Source organism: Chamaea fasciata, unplaced genomic scaffold (genome assembly GCF_029207755.1).
Source record: "Chamaea fasciata isolate MVZ Bird 193981 ecotype frontalis unplaced genomic scaffold, bChaFas1.0.hap1 SCAF_3, whole genome shotgun sequence".
NCBI classification, from domain to species: Eukaryota; Metazoa; Chordata; class Aves; order Passeriformes; family Sylviidae; genus Chamaea; species Chamaea fasciata.
The window spans coordinates 27,345,961-27,365,579 of NW_027094088.1; the positions used below are offsets into that span (position 1 = coordinate 27,345,961).

The 19,619-nt window shown below is 41.8% G+C and overlaps 2 protein-coding genes and 1 long non-coding RNA gene across 3 annotated transcripts in view; 2 read left to right on the forward strand and 1 right to left on the reverse strand.

The window, feature by feature from the left end:
• Positions 1-4,662, forward strand: part of GLP1R (glucagon like peptide 1 receptor) — a gene marked incomplete at its 5' end in the record, with an annotated part of 83,254 nt that extends 78,592 nt beyond the window's left edge. The window contains 1 exon segment of the mRNA XM_066180275.1: positions 1,404-4,662. Coding sequence (XP_066036372.1) covers positions 1,404-1,571 — 168 coding nt within the window.
• Positions 4,663-5,778: 1,116 nt separating this feature from the next.
• On the reverse strand, positions 5,779-6,510 carry SAYSD1 (SAYSVFN motif domain containing 1). Its single transcript, XM_066178429.1, has 2 exons — positions 6,340-6,510; positions 5,779-6,260 (listed from the first exon to the last, which is right to left on the reverse strand). Exons 1-2 carry the CDS (start codon positions 6,496-6,498, stop codon positions 5,970-5,972), a joined length of 450 nt encoding a protein of 149 aa, XP_066034526.1. The 5' UTR covers positions 6,499-6,510; the 3' UTR covers positions 5,779-5,969.
• An 8,365-nt stretch (positions 6,511-14,875) lies between these two features.
• On the forward strand, positions 14,876-17,095 carry LOC136287645 (uncharacterized). The gene is made up of 3 exons (XR_010720231.1): positions 14,876-14,966; positions 15,355-15,436; positions 16,166-17,095. It is a non-coding gene; the product is annotated as an uncharacterized lncRNA (long non-coding RNA).
• Positions 17,096-19,619: the final 2,524 nt, after the last annotated feature.

Below are 19,619 nucleotides of genomic sequence, written 5' to 3' on the forward strand. Positions count from 1 at the left end.
GGTGTCTTTGTGCACCTTTTGACACAACAAACCCCCCTTACCATGGTAAGGGAAGACAGACAAGCATCTATCTCAGCATCCTTCCTTCTGACCCATTTGGTTGTGATGGTGGAGGTCAGATTCTGGATTCTGACAGATTGTCAGAAACACAGAGATACAGTTGGTTCCACCAGGACCTTCAATACAAGGGCTGTACCCAGAGCTGAAAAGTGCTGGTAGAGGTACCCACCAGAGGAAGACAATTAGTTTTGTAAGGCTTTGCTCCTTTTTTAGGACTACTAAATTCTGTATTTCACAGTGGACAAGCAAAGAAAGACATACAGCAGCTGGTTCCCCAGGAAGTTTCCTTAGCACAAACCTGTGCTGAAATTGCCATCAACCTACTTAGTCTCTTGGTAGTCAGTATGAGATCCTAAAATAAAAGGAAAAGCATCTCTCCAGAGAAGGCTCTCTTAAGTGACCCACCTACAGTGAACTTATTTCCAGGCTGAAGTACACACCATAATGAACTTATTACTGAGGTTGCACTCCTGCCTTTATCTGGAGTAACAAGCGTGAAATTTTATGTCCTGTACCTTACGTGTTAAAAGCTAATGGAGGTTTTTACTTCAGTCGAATGGCAAGAACTTTGCCCATGGAACAGGAAGATCTATTTCTGTTCTTGTTTAGCAGTTACAAAATCCTGGATAAACTTCCAAACCAGTGCAGAGGTTACACAGTTTAACCCAGAACCTGTGATTAGATGAGCACACTTTGTAGCTTTAAGAAAAACTAGTATCTGGAATGAGACACTGTAATTGCTGTCTAAATGGGAAACAAGTACAGTCTCTAGCTTGCTGAATTTTTGTTTTCAGTTCTGAACAAACATTTGGTTTTGGTGAAATAACCCCTCCCCCCCCCCCCCCCCTAAATACTCAAAGAACAAAAATAATCCAGGACTTAACAATGTTTAAATCAAACCAGAAATTAGAACTCCTGAGAATACCTGAGGTGTAATATTGAGCAGAAAGCCAGTCTTTTCAGCTGTTTCATGGCTGATAAGCAAAGTTAGCTTAATTGTTAGTACTGGTAGGGCATAGGGTGCCATCAGTATTGCAGGTGACTATAATTTAGAGCAAAATAATGAAGGTAAGAATTTCTGGTGCATAAGAGTTTTTTTCTACAAGTAAAAATTATTGTCATCATTATTTTAAATGTGGAATGGCCTACAATGGATTAATGAGATAATTGGAAGCAATAATATTGCAGGTTTAAAGCACTTCCAGCTTTTCTCAGTAGTGTGGTATCCTTGCTTTTTTCTGATGGAGTTATTTAAAGAGCTCATTACTTCTACATTCATTCCTTTTGTTTCCTTATTTGCTTTCTACATTCATTCCTTTTGTTTCCTTATTTGCTTCTGTTAGGTTCAGATGGAGTTTCGGAAAAGCTGGGAGCGCTGGAGATTGGAACACTTGTATGTCCAGAGAGACAGCAGCATGAAACCTCTGAAGTGTCCAGCCAACAGCATCAGTAGTGGGGGCACAGTAGGCAGCAGTGTCTATGCTGCCACTTGTCAGGCCACATTCAGCTGAGATCTCTGCAGGTGAATCAGACTGAGAGCAATGAACTGTATAATACACCTGAAAACCCTTAAACACCCAAGCAAGTGGCTTAAGTTTGCCATCTCCAGCAAGAAACTTAAGCATACGCTGCTCATTGCCTGCAGGCTGTTGGACAAAGGTTTCTAGGGAAAGCAATCTGCTAATGTAATCAACACATCAGAGGAAAAATTGGTCACATCTAAAGTAAGTTAAAAGAATTTCTTCCTATTTGCACACAAGGCCTCAGGGGGTCCAGAACTTAAGCATAGCATTGATCCAGTCTGAAACCACAGGGTCAATGGCTTATTACTGTTGAGTGGGTGAGCTGAGTGATCGACTGATTAAATTACAAGGGTATAGAATATGATTATTGCCAAAAAAATACATTTAGACACTTCTGGGGATAGGGTATGGTGCAATCACCATTTTTAGAAAAAAAAATATTTTAGTGGGACACGACTTGTGTTTCAGGGAAGAATCAGTTTTGTAGTAGCGGTTTCCCAAAGTTAAAGTTGAAGATATGCTTATCTGTTTTCTGGGTAGGTGAAGAACAGCATCTTGAAGGTCTATCAGTATACAGCAGGCAGTGTAGTGAACACTTCTGAAAACTATCTTTAAGCTTCACTTAAAAAAATACAAAAACTGAAACAAAACAAAAATGCAGTATATGTTAGGAACCTCCTCTGCTAGGAATAGGTGCATAATCATCTCTGTTGACACGGATGAAAATGTCCCCTGCATGCACAGCCTTTCCACTGTCAGGGCTAGTCTGCCTACCTGGTAGGCACACAGGCATTCACAGAGATGGGGTGATGGCTTGTGTTTCAAGAGAATGTTTACTCTCTGAGCTTTACTCTGCTTCTTGTGGCCACTGCTGGTCTAAGCAGACCTCTCCTCGTGGCAAAGATTCGGTAGTTGGCAGTGTGTACTCACTTTTGTTTCCCCTCCGGCCTTGGTCTTTCTCGCCTGTGACACGAGGCGGCCCTTGCGCAGGGCGCGGGTTCAGGACCACGGACAGCTCCCGCCCCCTTCCCGGGGTGGGCTGCCATCCTCCACAGCCTGCCAGCTTCCCATCCAGCGGCATTACACAACAAAAAACACAAAACCCCAAACAAGACCAGCAACTCCAAACAAAAAATCCTGAACTCCATGAGCTTTTCCCTGTCTGTTTAAAATCACAAGGGCTTGTGCAGTGACTGCATCTGCACTGTGTAGTTAGTGTGTTCCTTCCCTGATGTTGGTAAGAGTTGCTGGGGACAAGCAGAAGTACTCTTAGAAGCAGGATGTTACGGTTGCATCACTTAATAAAAAGCTTTGGACATCTTTTCTCTGCTCTTACTTGGGTTCCCTTTACAACAAAGGCAAAGTGCCAAAGACTAGCTCTGAGAATCTCCCTGCTCGCAGATTTCTTGTAATAAGCAATTACAGCTACTAAGCAGAAATAACCCTCCCTATTTTCAAGTCTCTTTGCACTTGCATTCACAGCCCCTTGTTGCCAAGAAAGTGGACTGGATATTCTGGGTTGTAACTCAGGATCTTTCCTGCCTGAAGCTAGATTGCTTTGCATGGGATTATTTAATCATTGTATTAGAATCCTAATTGCCAACAGCATGGATTAGTATTGCAATCATAAAGTTAGAATTGAATTAAAGAGGATGTGTTACCTTCTTCTGTTCTTATGCTTGTAATTGAGCTCCAGGGAGAATGAAATGTTTGCAGAAATCCACCACAGTTCTCAGGCTGGCTTATGTGTCTTCAGCATGCTGGCTTTTCTGCAGGCTGCTTCCAGGCCTTTTCTCCCTCACAGTGGTTGCAAAGCTGACTTTGGAATGAAGCACTTCAGGTTCTTCTGTATATTTAATAACTAGCTTCTGTGTTGTGTAACCATCAATGCAATGCTCGTCTACGACATGCAGGCATTAACTGCTGTCCTACAAGCTAATTAATTAGCTTCCTGTAAATACAGAGTATGTTTCATGTTTCTATCCAACATCTACCCTGAAGTGCTAAGAGGAAAAAAAGTACTAAAGATTGTCACTGGCAGGTGAAAGGGCAGCATGGTGACAGATGCAATTTACAGCTGTGGCTTAATGCACACTGGGAATAATTTCATTCATGAATATTTAGGAGTGGATGCTCATCCTGCTTAGTTGTGTGTGAACCTGGGAAAAAAGGTTTCTGCTGCTTGCACAGCTCTTGGCAAGATGATAGTTTTGCTATGACAACAGGAAGTTACAGAAGTGTTTTAACTCACTGCTGTGCTGGACAAACAAGTGTGTGTAACAAATGAAAGAGGACAGGCATGGGAATCGAGAGCATTTCCACAGGAACAGCTTCAGTTAACTTGGTGAACAGCTTCAGTTAACTTGGTGACTTCTGCTTTGTTAGAATACAAGAGAAGAGTAAGGTAACAAAGTGAGGTCTTAGCCAAGCAGAAGGCTGCAGAGGAATTTTTTTAATTAAGCTCTCACTTGTTCAAACCTTTTTAAATACCCTCTCAAAACAACCCAATGGAAGTAATTACCACCAAGAGGAATTACAGGATTTGTGTATTCAGAGATTGAGGAAGGCCTCAATGTCAATTTCTCCATCATACTTTATCTACTCCAGTAAAAAAGCCTTTGTTATTCATGCCATCTCAATTTCACAATGTGTAATGTACATTTATTTGAGTAGCATGAAATAAGCAAACCAACACAAAGCACTGGAACAGATGAACTGTGTCAATTTTTATTTCTTGTGCCTTTTGGCTTCATGCTCACTTATTGTGGTAACTTGTTTCATGAAGCATTAAATACAAGAGTCTATAAATCCACCTGGACATAATGCAGCTAGAGTTTATAAAGCAAGTGAAAACTTTATTTCCAGCATTGCTGCTATGAATTTTTATAATTTCATGGATCTTACCTTATATTTAATATTTATTTGCATGTATTTCCTTGTTTTAAAAAAATACCCACTGAACTGTACAAGATGACAATTTATCACCTCCCCATAAACACTATGCTGATGCTTATTTTTATTGTTGTGAATAAAGTTTCAACTCACAAAATTCCATTGCTTACAGGTGTTTTGAGTATCATCTATTTCCTACCCTGTAATTAGAATACTTTTTAAGAATGGAAAGATTCAGAGTCTGTGGTTCTTCCAAGGAAACAATGCTTTGTATGTGCAACTGCGTGTCCACTACCAAGAGGCCTTTGACCCTGCTGAGCCTACATTAATAAAATCCAAAATGCAGCATGTTAGAGAGTCAAAAGGAATCAGTAAGAATAATGAAAACTTGGGGTGGGGGGTGTTTACTGGAGGATGATAGAATATGTGCACATGACAAAATTTTTTGCCTTTAAATAGCAGGACTTGGAATTGATATAACAGCCCAAGATAGAAACTGTGGGAGTCCTGTGGAGAGATACTGCGAGATGCTCAGCAGTGTTAACATATTATATGTGCTTTAATCTATTCCCCTCTTACTAGTCTAGTTAAATTCAAGGCACCACTTTGTTTCTACAGCCAGTGATGAAACTTGGGCTGAGTCAAGCCTTAACATGTTTTAACTGTTAAATTAGAAAAGACATAACGGAACAAGATTTGAAAGACCAATTTGTGACTTTCCTTCTCAACTCTGTCCTCAGAGACACAAGTTCTAGCAGCTGCTCTTCAAAATGATGACTTAAGGAATCATAAAATTGTTATGGTTGGAAAAGACCTTTAAGATCATCAAATCCAACTGTCTATGTAGTATCACCACCATGTTCAACACTAAAACACGTTCTCCACATCCATGTGGTTTTTACATGCCTTGAGCACTGGCTCATACAAATACACCTGCCCGGAATAAGTATTTTTTGGCTTACAATTATGAAAACTGTAATACGAAGCAAAAAGGGAATTATAATCTGATGTTTGTGTTAGATGAAAGACACCACGGCAAAACAAAGCAGTAGCCTATTTTAGGTATATGGCTATTGCTTCACGTCGTTTCTTTGCAATGAGGTTTCCAGCTGGTGCAGGGGAGAGCAGCAGCGGGCCAGGTGTCGTCAAACGCCAGCCTTTCTGTCACCTGTGGCAAAGCTCTCGGGAGCCGAAGCCCTCCAGCTGACACGCTGGCAGCCGCCGCTGTGACAAGGCCGTGCCTCTCGGGGCCGCTCCACAGCGGCTGGAACAGCTGCCCGGCCCCAGGAAACGAGACCAGAGCGCAGGCTTTGCTACGGCTTTATTCGGGACCGGCCGGCGCCGGGGCACACGGGGCCCGCAGGAAGGCTCGGGCGGTTTTTTGCATAGGAACAAACCCCATTTCACTGCCCCGCGCCCCGGCCCTTCCTCGGGGCGGCGGCAGCGGGGCCGGCCCGGCGCGGCGGCTGTCCCGGCGCAGCACAGCGCCGGGCGCTACCTGCCCGCGGCGGGGCCGTAGTGCAGCTCCCGCTCCAGCTGCTCGGCCGTCAGCGTCCCGGCGATGGCGGCGCAGCCGGGGTTGAAGACGGAGTAGGCGCTGAGCTCGCCGGGCCGCCGCTCGGCGGGGCCGCGGGTGCCGGCGTACATCCAGTAGAGCAGGGAGAGGACGAAGTAGGGCAGCCCGAGCTCCAGCTCGGCGAACAGCGCCAGCAGGACGGCCCACAGCAGCACCTTCAGCAGCAGCGGGCGCGCCCACACCGGAGCCGCCGCCGCGCCGGGACGGACCTGCGGAGGCGGTGGGGAGACGCGGCGTCAGGCACCGGGCGGCCGCCGCGCCCCCCGCCCCGCCCGCCTCGGTGCTCACCTGAGCGCCGCCGCCCGGGCCCACCGGGGCTGCCCGCGGTTCCTCGGCGGTCTCCGGAGCCGCGGCCTTTCCCGGCGGCTCGGCGGGGCGCGGGGCGGCGACTGCGCTGCCGCGGGCGGCGCGGAACTCAGCGAGGCGCCGCTCCACGGCCGCCGCCATGGCCGAGCCGCGCCTGCGCCAGGGCCCGTGACGAGCCGGGGAGGAGGCGGGGCCGGGCCAGGGGGAGCCGGCGGAGGGGCCGGGGGGAGCCGGCGGAGGGGCCGGGGGGAGCCGGCGGAGGGGCCGAGGTCCCAGCGCGGGGAGCCGCGGGCTGCTGGTCAGCCCATCCTCGCCATCCGGGATGGGTAGCAGAGCCGGCGGTTTGCTCTGGAGGAAATTCACCTGCGGCCCCTCATGTTTCGTTTTCACACAGTTACTGTGTTGGAAAAGGCGTCTGAATTGTCATTCACCCTTGACCAAACGCCAAATCAAATAGATCATGGCATTAAATGCCATGTCCAGTCATTTCTTAAACACCTCTAGAGATGGTGACTCCACCACCTCCTTGGGCAGGCCATTCCAGTGTCTAATCAGACCTTTTGTGGAGAAATTCCTCCTACCACCCAACCTAAACCTCCTCTGGCACAGCCTGAGGCCGTGTCTTCTTGTCCTGTCGCTGTTGCCTGGAAGAAGAGGCCGACTTTTACCTGGCTACAACCTCCCCCAAGCCGCCTCTTCTCTGGGCTAAAAACAGCCTCCAGTGCTGTAACTAGTGCTGGCACCAAAAAGAAGCAGGGACGGAGAGAATAAAGCATGGAGCGACCAAGGCCTGGGGAGGGGGAAGGAGGTGTTCAGACGCAGGCTGAGCAGCGCCATTTGCGTTGGGCCTTGGAGCGGAGGTTTCAGCAGAACGCTGAGCGGCTGGGGCAGGGCACGAGCAGCAGCAGGAGGAGGAGAGCATCGCACTGGGCTTGGCCATTCACTATGTGGTGCCAGGAGCCAGGGCTCGACCTGTGCCATCCTCTGCTGGCCCTGGAGAAAAGCCTCTGGTGGGCTCCCTCCAACACACGCCCACGGGCCTTGCCAGCACCCATCCCACACTCTCTTTAAATTGAATTATAACACTGGGAAAACCACCTCTATCACATCATGTTTCAGCTCCTGGCACTGCCAAGAAATAAAAATTTATTTACAGAATCTGTCTCTTAGCCTCAGGAGTAAAATATCCATCACTCTGCAGCAGTAATAGTCAGCAATGAGCCATCATTTCATCCTGCAGTGCTTCTTTCCAGTTGCTTATAGCCTTCTCAGAAGTGACCTTTGGGGCTGAATGTCTCATGCATGTGTCAGCTCAGAAGTGAATATGAGAAGTCTAATAAAAATCAAATTGGGTGTTCTTAAGTTATCTTAATGTGGAAAAAATTGTGTTTTTTCCCAGCTAAATCATTTTTCAAATGCCTATTTTATGCTTGGTTACAAAATGACTTCCTTTTAACCTTCCGACTTTGCAGAGAGTGCCGCAATGAATAATTTTTTTCTCTTTATTTGTGGAAATTTGATTTTGAAATAACAGTCAAAAATGTTTTAGGATAGCCTGCACAGGACTTTATTTATTTATTTATTTATTTATTTATTTATTTATTTATTTATTTATTTCTTCTTGTTCTACTGTTCATGGAAACAGTTCCTTGTTCTGTAGACTTCATTAGTCAAACTAATAGTTTTGTGTGAGTAATATATAAAATTCCACCTTTGCAAGCTGCCCCCAGTGGTTCCTATGTTGTTAGATTTTACTCAAGATTTACTGGGTTTAGTATGTATTTGCTGTTATGCATCCAAATAGCTATTTTATGGCTATTTTATAGGGCTGCCTATATTGCCATGTGTTGTTAGGAAACATAGAAGAGTGCCATGAATCACGCCTTTGAAGCTTAAGAGCACTCCAGTAACTTCATCTCTAAATGAGTGTTACACTGCAAATAAACATGTAAACAAATTTGTATCCATAAAGTCTTGAATTACTTCAATATATTCTGTTTTAAACAAACAGCTTAATTGTGTAGACATTTCATTTTGTTTGTTTGTTTGTTTAACAAACCATATGAACAATTTGTTCCCTACTCCAGTGCCTACAGAAGTTCTTGGCAGTTCACCAAGATTAATCTTTGGATCCTCAGCCTGTGGTTAGGAGGGCAGAGGGGACATAGAGAGGCTGAAGAACACTTCTGTGGGACTTCAATCACTTCGTGCCTTCTATTTATGAGACAAATAAATTGAGTATAGTGGGTTTGTAAGTGTGAGACCATGAGTCAAGTATTTCTCCCCTTGTGCCACAGCCAATGATGAATCAAAAATGTTGGGTGCTGTTGATAGATCTCTAAAGCTGCATTCTTTACAAAGGAAGTTCTGGAATTGCTCATCAACTTCTAGGAGGCAACATTAAGATCACTTTAAAAACTTAATTTTTTTTTAAAGTTGTTTCATACTAAATCATAATACAAAGCAGTTCACATGCGTATTTCTCTCTGCCAAGAAGAGAATCTTTGTTCTTTATAAATTTCCACTTCAGCGATTTGGAAACCTTTTCCTCTATCCCAGCAATCAACATTTTGTTATATTTTAATATTTATGACAGAGAAGAATCATTGCATTCTGTTCTCAGCCAAGTATCATCAGCTTAAGGAACTAAGGTTCTAAGCCATTAGGGACTTTGTCGATGGCACTCTATCAGCAAGTGAACTAAAGGAGGTGAAAGAATTGACAGAACAAGAAAGCTGGCAAAGCCATGCCCAAAGTGCAGTTTATTTCACACTGTTGAGGTGGTGGCTGCAGAGTTTTTTCCAATTAATTTTCAAATGTGTTCACTCTTTCATGCCCCTTAAGAAAGGAAGAAAACTGAAAACTAATTAGATGAAGTATTTTTACATGACAGATGGCATTAGAACTAATTGTGGCAAAATACCAACCCAGCTGAGTTAACCCAAGTGTTGATAGCAACACTCCGATCCTGTGGCACCCTTTGCATGTGCCACATCAGCAGCCTGTCACCAGGTCCTGGTGTCAGCCACCTCCTTGCTCAATAGTGCAGGCTCAGGGCCTCGCCCAGTTGTTTGGAGTGTTGTTGCTGCAGATACCTGTTTGTGTATGCCAGCTTCTCCAGATATCAACAGTAATCAAGTCACATTAATTATCTTGATGGATTAATCTAATTCATTGCCAGGAGCTCTCTCCTTCATGAGATAAGCATTCACACTCACATTGACTTGTTAAGTGCCATAAATGCAGACAGAAGGGCATCCCATTATTAATATAATGACCTAGCTTAATTAGTTCAATGGAGCTGAGGGAGCATTAGCTCTAGTTGTTGAGGTCTTGCAGAACATGTATAAAATAGATTGAGGTGCACAGATTTATATTTGTCTAATTCCGTAGAGAGCTTTCTGCATATCCATTTACTAATCAGTTCTAAACTACAGAGAAGAACTGCTTCCTTTGTAAAAAATGGTCATTAATTTTCTTTCTTAAAATAGCAGCATCAGGATACTTTGCCATTAGACATAAATAATTTTTTTCTGTCTTTTTATTGAACTACTTAGCTTCTCAATTGCGAATTTTCATGTCTGCGTGGTTTTGAAATGTGTGCATTTGTATATTCTGCAGTGCATGCTAAAGAGTTCTGAGACACTAGCACTTATGTTCCTGCTTTATATGCTGAAGTGCTCTATATTCAAACATATTTAAAATTGGACAGAGTTATTAATATTTCTGTCAAAACTCTGTAATGTTCCTCATAATTTAATAAGAAATTCCCATCTGAAAGAAAACAGAGAAAAAATCCCTCACTAGTTTGATGTCAGCAGTAAATGTCAGATTTTTAGTAAAATCATTGTAACAGAAAAGGGAGATGAGCTTTTTTACTGCTTTTGGAAGATAATGAGCACTCTAGGTGGGATTGTTTTGCCATGTTCATAATTTTGATCTGATTCCAAAGTCAGAGTTTTGAAAACTGTTTCAAAATTTCAAAAATTTGGAACACTGTCTTTTGATTTTTATCATATAGCTAGGGTGGGAAAAAAGCATTTTCCACTTTATATTCCTCATAATTTAAGTGAAAAGAAACTTGTTTTGTCTCTCCGTTCTGCCAGCATAATGCTGGGTTCAGCCTCCTCTTCTCAAACCTTTTATTTTTTTTTTTTTTTTTGGGGGGGAAGTAACTTAATTACCAAAGTACTTTTGTGACGTTGGAAATACAGATCTTTGGGCTTGGTATGAAGATTTTTATACTAGGTTCGTATAGCACTTGAACACAACAGCACTTAGATGTACCTAGATGCTATAATAGCATTTCCCCAGACAGGAAAAATGAAGTGAAAAGAATGTTAGACAAGATCTTAAAACCAATTGCAGATCTGAGTTCTGGTTCCACATCTATTTCCTTTAATCATTGCAGTTTAAAATACAGAAAATTCTAGATACTAGAAGGTAAATAAAAAGTGAGAGGACAGAAGTGAGCTACATAACCCACTTACACACATATATGGTTTTCAGAAGCCTTTCACTGAGAGTTCACTGTAGACTTTAATGCTCACATTGGCTGCCAGTTTTACACATCCACATCTACAAAAAAGCAAGAGGCAGAAGAACACTGATAGGTTTCATTTTTAGAGGAGCAGAATTCCCAGAAAGGTGTTGCAGCAACCTTTTCTCATGACTTCAAGCCTCTGCCCTGTAGAGGACAAATCATCATGCAGAAGAGCTGCTCTAGCACTGCAGTTGTCAGCATGCATTCCAGCCAGCTGGTTGGAACCTCAGGCTCTTGCTGATAAATATAATTTCCCTATAAATGATTCAAGTAGGGGTGAGGCTTCAACTGCACCCTTGCAACAGGTACACCCAGTGAAAGGGCTTGGAGCTATTTCTGGATTACCACAAATTATTCAGCAGACTACAAGATGAAGGAGGGAGATATGGCATTCCTCTTCCTCCTGGGCTCTAAATGAAAGAAATGAGCTTATCTAGAATAAAATAGTTGATTATGTATATCTCCACGTAATCTACAGAACAAAACTCGAAACTATTACTTCTGGCAAGCTGTTAGATTGTATGGAAATATTATCAGTTTACTCTTTTTGCCAATTTCTCCTTTTTATTATCTCCTTTTTTTCCCAACACCTACACTGGATTCTGGAATATTTATGATGTTTACCACCAAGAGTGATAGATGACAAACTTTAGGGATAGCCTTCCTTAATGCTTTCAACAACAGGAATAAACTGGACAGTCCACCAAGAGAATGAGCCTTTCAGCATGAGTGGAGAAAATGCTTTTCCAAATTGATATTTGAGCATATGATATACCAAGTTCTTCTTTCCAGACTGATATAGAATAGTAAAAATAACTGACTGTCATTCATAACAGAAGTTTTGAGCTCCAAGCTCCCTTCAGTAATACACAAAGGTTGTGCTGGGACTCACCCCTGAAAATTGGTGAATGACACACACAAATAAAAAGTGGGTACACTGGTAGTGAACTTAATCCCTAAATTCATCTTCCAGTAATGGAAAGAATTTTTATGGGTTTGAGAATCCTGAGAGTAAGGCAGGAGCAGTAAGCAGGAACGAGAGGACATGGTCTCAAGCTTCTCCAAGGGAAATATAGGCTGGATACCAGAATTTTTTTTTACAGAAAGGGTAATAAATTATTGGAATGGTCTACCTGGGGAGATGGTGGATTCACCATCTCTGGATGTGTTTAAGAAAAGACTAGATGTGGGACTTGGTGCCATAGTTTAGTTGAGGTTAGGGTTGGGTTGGACTTGATGATCCTGGAGGTCTCTTCCAACTTAATGATTCTGATTCTGATTCTTCATATCCCACCCATGTAATAAGTCAAGGCTGGGGCATCATCAAAATCACCTATGAAAAACCTGGTGTTCATGGAGGAAATGGTCCTGTGGTGATGCGTCACACAAAGTGTGGGCATCACCACAAGTACAAAGATCCCCAAGCACCCATTAATTTTCTAATGGAAGTGGTGATTGTTTTTTAATGCTCTGTGCTGAATCCAGAGCTATCTGATATCTCGGCCGTCTACCAGAGCAATTTACCACCCCTAGGGATGAGTGGTTTGAGAATCCCTAATTAATTGAATAGAAAATAGTACATGAGGATGCTCTCCTCAGTGAGTATGACAGCACTTCTGTAGACACACAGAAGCACCCAGGAACAAAGAGAGTCTAATCCCTGGAGCAAAGATTTTGATTATGCCTGTCTTGGATTGCAGTCGTGCAATCTAAATTCTGTCCCAGTCCCTAACCTCTGTTTAGGTGACTGTACCTGCTCTATTTATGTCACATCTAATAACTGTAATTTTGAATCGGGTCAGACTCCAGACTGCAACTGATCTGTGTGTAAGTGTCTAATTAAATTTCAGCTCTGCTCTAGGTGATTACATGCTATTTTGGATCTTATCCCCAAATGATGACTTTTAATTTATTAAGAAAATACCAACAAATTTATCTTCATGATTGTAAAGAAAACACAGGAGCCCAAATGGGAACAACCAGTGTAAAAAAGGCAATAGTAGTTCAGAACTCTTTTGTAATCAGAGTCCCTTCCTTTTTAAGTTAAATTTAATAAGGTGTAATTCACAGAGAGAATATTTTTCATGCCAGTATTTGTTCTAATAAATGGAATAAAGATCTGGAAGAAAAACATATATAAAACAAAATACAAAGAGAAGAAAGATATAAGAAAGTCTTGAATACACAAAGGACTTGCAGAAATACAGCCTGTGCTAACTGCTGAAAGCTATTAAAATGTAACTTGGCCTATTGGAATAGATTAATAAATCTTTGATTTAAACACACTGCCAGCCCTGACTTGCAAAAAAATCACAAGTTCAGTACTCCAAAATCCAAGACATAATGCCTTCCTCTGGCATCCTCAAAAAGTGGAAAATCCTTAGCCTTCCACTAGTTACCACTTTGTCTTGAACTTACTTTCTTGGGTTGGGTCTGACTGTGAGACCTGAAAAAACACGTCGTCATGTCAAGCAGAGACTCAGCAACAGCTTCCTCTCATTAGAGACTGACAATATAGTGACTGTCAAGCCCAGTGGGTGGGACCAGAGGAATACAGGGAGGAGATAAGAACAAGGGAACTGATGAGAATAGCAGAGATGAGGCTGGAGAGAATCCCGTGGATCCGAAAGAAACAGAGACACCAAACCAGATCCTCAATTTTCTTGAAATGATGTGACCCTGTGGGGTTAAAACCTGACCCCACTGAAGTCAGTGAGGACTTTGCCAGGACTATACTGAGGTTGGGATTACATTCCTGATGGACCAAACTGAGGTCATACCTTGCTATCTGCTTGATGAGACCTGAGGGCCTCATACAAAAGATCTTCATGTTACTTCCCTTAAAAATAAACTGACACAACAACGAAAACTTTGCAACTTTTTTTTTTAACCATGACAAACCTAGCCAATTTATTCTATTTTTTATACTGTAAGCATGCCTCATAAATCTTGTACCTTATGCATTCTAAAATAAAATAAATTGCATGAGGAGGACAATTAATATCTAAGCAAGATTAACTTCTTATATATAAGATTGTAAAGACAATCTAGAATGGGGCTGCCTCTGAATTTATGGCAAAGCTCAAAACTGGGTCTGGCTGTTCCAGCACAGTAAGAAATGTGGAGTGTTCATCCCGCCTCTGGTAAGGATGACAATATGCAGCAGATAAGGCATGAATAAGTGACAAATATTTACAGATTAAAAGATCTAACATTTATGTTTCTAAATTAAATATAAAGAGACAGCAGCAAAAAATGTCCACAGTTTTTTACAATCAAGGTATTAGCAGGAGAGCCTTCGCATTTTGAAGTTGAATTCTGACCTTAAATCCGCATCAGTGTATATTTTCTTCCTCTATTTGTGGTCTCTAATTCCCTTCTGGAAAAATTCCACTGAATTTCAGATTTTACTGGGTTGTTCTGGTTTTTTTTAAGATTCTTTGGAATAGCAACTCGAGGGGCAAGAAAGCTGTGGATTCACTGGACACCATGAACTGAAGGAGAAATGACAGCACCCTCTGCTGTCATTTTAGATGATTACCTTAAAGATTTCTCTGTTAATCCCACTGGTTTCATATTTCCTGGGAAAAAGCTGACAGAATCTTTGGTTCATAAATTTTATTTCATTTTAGGAGGACTGTGACTGCCTTGTGCTTCATTTCTATTTTGTTGCTTTGCAAATGACTGTTACATTCTGCCATTCAGACTAATTTTTCTTTTGGGATCGAAATTTTGAATCTATGACTTCTCCTTATGTGAGATAAGATTCACTTTTCAAAATATACTATGTCGTTTAATAAACATGGTTTTTATCACATGCACACTGAATTTCAACATATGTTTTCTAAAACTCACTCTCTGACTGATGAGCCAAAGAGCCCAGATGGTTTAATTTTCACTTATTTATTTTATACAGCTGACATGGGGGAGCTGCATAATTGAAATTACATCTCCCTTTTCCTTGCTGCAGAAACAGGTGCTTCTGACACTAAGCTCCCAAGGATGTAGCTGTGGATTGACTACAGAGACCTGCTGAAGGGATTTATTTCCATGATTAGGGACTGAGGTAAAATTTGAATTATATTGAATGAATATGTACTCCTTCTCTCTCTAATTCCCACTTCCCTTCCGTGACAGATATATGGTTTTTGTTCTGAGTTAAATACTTTCTAAAATAAATGTAAAATCACAGGAACTTTATTTATGTACTTACAAAAGTTGACTTATTTGCTGTAAACCTAATCTGATAGTTGCTTTTAATTCCTTCACATGCATGAAGAAAGTGAAAAATATATTGAATTTATAATATTGTGATTTACACAAAAGCATGTGTGTCTGCAGCCTGTGGGATACTGAAGATGGAGCTCTGAACCAGTTCCAAGAAAATCCTTTACTTTAAAATTTCATGTGAGGTATTAAGACAAAAACTGATCAAGTCTTCCATTATATGTAAGGTCTGTTTCATTAAATTAAATGGACTTCAGAGTTCAATTTCACGTTTTCGAGCCACTGCTTCTTCCTTCCAGAGGAAATTTAGTAAGTAATTCTGTCCTTTTTTTTTTTTTTTTTTTTTTTTTTTAAATAGTGCTCAGTATCAACATTTTAAATTGAAGTGCTAGGAAAGATTCTTCTGTATTCATTAAAAGAAACTGTTCTGCTGGCCATGGTTTTAAAATGTTGGGTGTTAGTACTCATTAATGTTCTTGAATAAAAGTAATTTTCAGGAGAGGAATGCGATTTAAATATGGATAATGTACATGAAATACTAAAATTTTGTTTGGGAGAACAAACACATAATTATCCCAGCATTACTTTTGCTTCATGTAATTTCCCAGAGTTTTTAGCATGCAGTAAACCAACAAAACCAATGGGGAATCAACAGGACAGAACTGATCAGGTTCTCAGTAGGCATCAGCTGGTACATAAAAATCACTAGTGCTGCACATGCATACATTAACAAGTATCTGCCCCAGGATTCCTCATGGAAGGTATAGGCCCAATGCTAAGTCCTATATGGTTGGCTCAGTTCAGTGTCTGTGTCTATTTCTGGGAAAAATTCCTAGGAGATTGACCAGAACGGCCTCTTCACTGAAGTTGTATTTACTGTGTATATACCTGTAGGCTTTACAGCCAAAGGAACCTGTGCTCCATCTCCAGACCTATCACCGCCTGGCTCTGTTTTTAGTTGCCATATTGCTATCTCAGCCTCACTTCACAAGTGAGTTGATTCCTTTTCCCGTTGTCCTGTGTTTTCTTGTTCTCTAGTCTCGGTTGATGGAAGAAAAATGAAATCCACGTTCCCTGGCCACAGCCTTGGTCCTCCCGTCCCTTCCTCAGCATTCAGCAGGGCCATAAGGCTTCCAAGGAAGGCCACTTCCACCTGACAGTGCTTAGGTGCTTCATTATAAGTGTGCCTGTTAATGCAGAGTCAGGGCAATTTCTGTCCGCGGTTCTCGGCGTTCTTTCGCCGTTGCTGACATCCAGCTCCGTAACAGTCTGCGTTCTCACGCCGCTTCATGCCCACTAGGTGGTAGCAGAAAGGCGTTGTTGGGAGCGGAGGGCTTTGCAGGGCTGCTCCAGCCTCCTCCCGGGAATCTGCAGGGCAGGGCCCGAATCAGACTGCTGCTGCTGCTGCTGGGCAGGTGGGGGAAAACCCTGAAGACCTTCAGTTGTACAGATCCGAAACAACTCTACAATTTACTCTTGCTAAAGAGTAATTCCTGCTCGAACTTTAGGAAGATGTAAGGAAGGCAAGTTGCTTTGTCGAATCCACAAAATGGGTACTAGGGAGTTCTTGGGGGTTTTCTCCCCAAAAACGCTTCCAAAACCTGCAAAGGAATGTTCCCGTGCATTGCTGTCCCCCACACACGTTGTCAAATGTGTGGAGGTTTTCATGTTCAGCTCATTCCGTCAGGATATGCTACATATAGTAAAGGCACCTCTAGGGAAAGTGCCAGAGGGCAGCAAGGTAAAGGCAGTTCATGTTGTGCTGGTGACATTATTCCTTCATTTAAAAATACCTACATTTACTAAATTGACTGAGCTATCTGTTGGCATGAAAATTCAGGAAGAAGCTTGAAGACCTAAACATGGATCTACTTTTGGTCCACATCTGTAACATGTCTAGCTATGTCTATTTTTTACTAAAACTTAGTGTAAAAATATAAAACTTCTGATCTCACAGTTTTCCTTTTCTTTGTGGGGCCTCGGTATTTTTTTAAATGGAAGATGAGATTATTTTTGGTGAAGAAAAAAAAAAGAAAAGAAATGCCTTAAAATAATTGGAGTATTTACATGGGAAAGGAAAGAAAACAAAGATAAATCTCTCATTCAAATCATAGCTCTGCTTGATTCAAGGCAACCCTTGATTTCAATGGGCAGCTTTACCAGGGACTGAGGTCTCTATGTGAGACCTACTGGGCCACTCAAGGGACACAGTGATGCAGGCTGTGCCTACCCAGCCTCTGCCTCTTTGCAGGTCTCTCTCAGCATGTTAATCAAAATTACCACACTACAGGAAACATCTTCTGCTGAAACATTGTTGCAATATATTTAGCTAACAACAAAAAAGCATCTTTTGTTTGGAAAATTGCTCCAGGAACTCCTGACCATCTTTGTTAAATGGAACAGGAGGGCCATGATTTGAGAGCAAAAACAGCAAGCTCAGCAAACTGCCTGACCTCTCGTGCATGCACAACTTCCCAGCTGCTGAAGTCTAATAAAAAGAGTGGCAGAATTACTGTGGAGTCATTTGGTACCAACCAAATAGCACTGGGAAAAATGCGGTTTGCTTCTCTTGTCCAGCTCCTCAGCTTTTAAACTGCAACAGTTCATATTTCTTTGGAGAAATCCTCACTAGAATGCAATTTAGTTGAGTTCTTATTGTTCTGCATGAGAAAAACAAGCAAACAAACAGAACAAACCCGGTAACTATTAAAAGGGAAATGGTTCAAGAGCAAAAATTCAGAAAATGTCCCCCATCAAACAGGATCACTTATATTAGCCTTTTATTCCTGCATTCCTGCAGGTTTGATTCAGAGGCAAAGTAATCAATAATTTGCATATTTTCATCATCTTAGCAACATCCCAGAGGAAATAATTTCACAGGAATAAACTGTTCAGCAATTTCTGTGGTATATTGACCACAAGCAAGCCATTTTTGAATGTCAGACCTTTACTTCTGCTCTCCTTCTTGTCACTATGTTTTTTTTTAAGCAATATTGAAAACAAAACAAAACAACAAAAGCCCTGCTTTATTTGACCATTACTTAACTTCATATCCTTTTCACAAGACAAGTTTGCCCTGGAAACCAATCCCTGTGGCACTTCCATTTCCTCATATAAATTGATATTTGTCACAGTTCCTGCATTTAAGTTATAACCCTATCTTGCTCCATTTTTAGATTTTACTGTAAAAAGAATGATTTAAATCAAGGTGAATACATTTTTGTTACTGTGGTGGACTTCACAAAGGCTTTTCCTGATGTCAGATCTTCTCTAGGCTCTTGACAAATACCATTGCTTTTGTAGATGATTTTTCCCACTAACAGGATATGTAGCCTTTCACCTCTAAGATGCTGTTTTGAATCCTGCCCTTCTCAATTGCCAAACAAGTGTCAAAGAGCAGCAATTTAGATTGCAAGCCTTGAAGAATCTTGATTTAATTTCCAGGGAAAAGATGCTCAGACAGCATAGAAATCCCTTTCTTCTGAGATTGGCCTTGTTCACTGAAGAGTTAATAATCAGAAACTAAAGTTAGACCAGCTCAGTTATGAAATAAAGTGGACATTCTCAGTAAGTCATGCAATTAAGTATCTTACAGATTTAGCAGACTTCAGGGTCAGAGAGAGGGTATCCAGAGAGGAGAAGCTTGTGCTATACATGCCATGCTAATGGAAGCTTTAATGCCTTTGCTTCACCTCCACCATCAAGAAGGGACTGGTGACTGCAGCATCCCCAGCACACCTAATGACTGTTGGGTGCCTACCAGTCCTTTCGCCGAACCAGGGGAAAGCTTGGATACAAGCAGAGAAAACACAGGTTTCCTTTTTGCATGCCTGAACCATACCTAACCCGTGGTTAAACAGAGTATTCTGTTATCATGTTCTTCACGGATGATGGTCCAGGAGAGGCAGTAGTAATAAACCCTCTTGCCCCGTGCAATTTCATTAACCTTTCTCATTTTGTGCCTATGAGCTTTGCAACCTCAAATGTCACCTTATTTTCTGCCATCAGATTCATGAGTTAGTCATGCACAGTTTTATTTATAAATATAATATCACCTTGTTTATTTGAGCCCCAGAGATTTTGGGTAAACACAGAGCCTGAACAAATGGGGATGCTGGGGCTGAGCATAAAGTTCAGCATTTTCTGAGCACTCTGTGCTGTCTTAGTAAGAGCAGGTAATCATCCTAAACAAGGGAGAGACTGTAAAGAGAGCAAGAAGAAGCAGGACTCAAATCCTAAGGTTTTATACACCACCACACAAAATTAAATTCAATTACATTAAAAAAATAAAAACCCAAAACCAAACCCCCAGAACTCATACACACTATGCATAATGCATGGAGACAGGGAAGAAAGAGCTGTCCTGACCCATACTGTGCTGACAATAAAGATATTGCAGTTGGTTCTTGCCAGCCCTCCTGTTGCTGCTTCTCATCTTTGCCTTTTTGGGAGAGTAAAGGGGGATTCCAGCTGCCCTGGCACTGCCCTGGTG

Excerpts from the sequence above, each read along its gene's own strand:
- SAYSD1 (XM_066178429.1), bottom strand. The coding sequence starts at position 6,498 with ATGGCGGCGGCCGTGGAGCGGCGCCTCGCTGAGTTCCGCGCCGCCCGC. Across the intron at positions 6,261-6,339 it reads GCCCGGGCGGCGGCGCTCAG|GTCCGTCCCGGCGCGGCGGC; the intron begins GTGAGCACCGAG and ends CCGCCTCCGCAG.